This window comes from Sinocyclocheilus grahami, unplaced genomic scaffold (genome assembly GCF_001515645.1).
Source record: "Sinocyclocheilus grahami isolate Dianchi unplaced genomic scaffold, SAMN03320097.WGS_v1.1 scaffold790.1, whole genome shotgun sequence".
NCBI lineage: Eukaryota > Metazoa > Chordata > Actinopteri > Cypriniformes > Cyprinidae > Sinocyclocheilus > Sinocyclocheilus grahami.
In genome coordinates this window covers 1,087,182-1,087,765 of record NW_015505969.1, presented here as the reverse complement: position 1 = coordinate 1,087,765, position 584 = coordinate 1,087,182, and the positions used below count along the sequence as shown (strand labels likewise).

The window sequence follows — 584 nt, the reverse complement described above, 5'->3', positions numbered from 1 at the left end:
GGGGGGGGAGAGTTAGCTCAAGGGGGTGCTTTAACTGAACTCAACCACTAGCAGATCAGGCCACTATGTTGCATAACTACTCCATGCGGCCCCTGTCAGACATGCTATAAAAAGAGCCTCTTTCTTCAGATTTCGCACTGCATCCAGGCCCCGGCTGCTACACCATCTAATCAAGAGACGCCCTCAGCCTGAAACCCACCTCCAACAACCATGCAGTCTGTCGATGCCAAGTTCAGCCGAAGCTCTCTGCTGCTGGCCCTGAGGCGCTACGGCACAGCAGTGCACAATATGGAGCAGACCGTCCTGCTTCCCAGCCTCCTCAGAGATGTGCCGTACGATGACGGTTTGGACTGTGAGGCCGCCGACAACAGCATGGACCTGTACGAGTACTACCTTCTGCTGAAAGCCATCAAGAACACGGTGGAGAGCGGCCTCATCCCACATGACGATGTCAAAGCCAAGAGTCACGCCACCCTGCACAAAGGCCTGGAGCCTCTGCTGGAGGCCGAACCCGAAGAGATTTTCCACTTCCATCTGCGAGGCCTGTTCACAGTCATGGCAACGCTCACGAAGAAGTCCCAGAA

At 55.7% G+C, this 584-nt stretch overlaps 1 protein-coding gene across 1 annotated transcript; it reads left to right on the top strand.

Moving 5' to 3' along the window:
- Positions 1 to 119: 119 nt before the first annotated feature.
- Positions 120 to 582, top strand: LOC107561737 (mid1-interacting protein 1-B-like; the record flags this gene model as incomplete). The annotated part of the gene is made up of 1 exon (XM_016246210.1): positions 120 to 582. A coding segment is annotated over exon 1 (372 nt), but the record flags the coding sequence as incomplete, so codon positions are not given.
- Between the last annotated feature and the right edge of the window lie 2 nt (positions 583 to 584).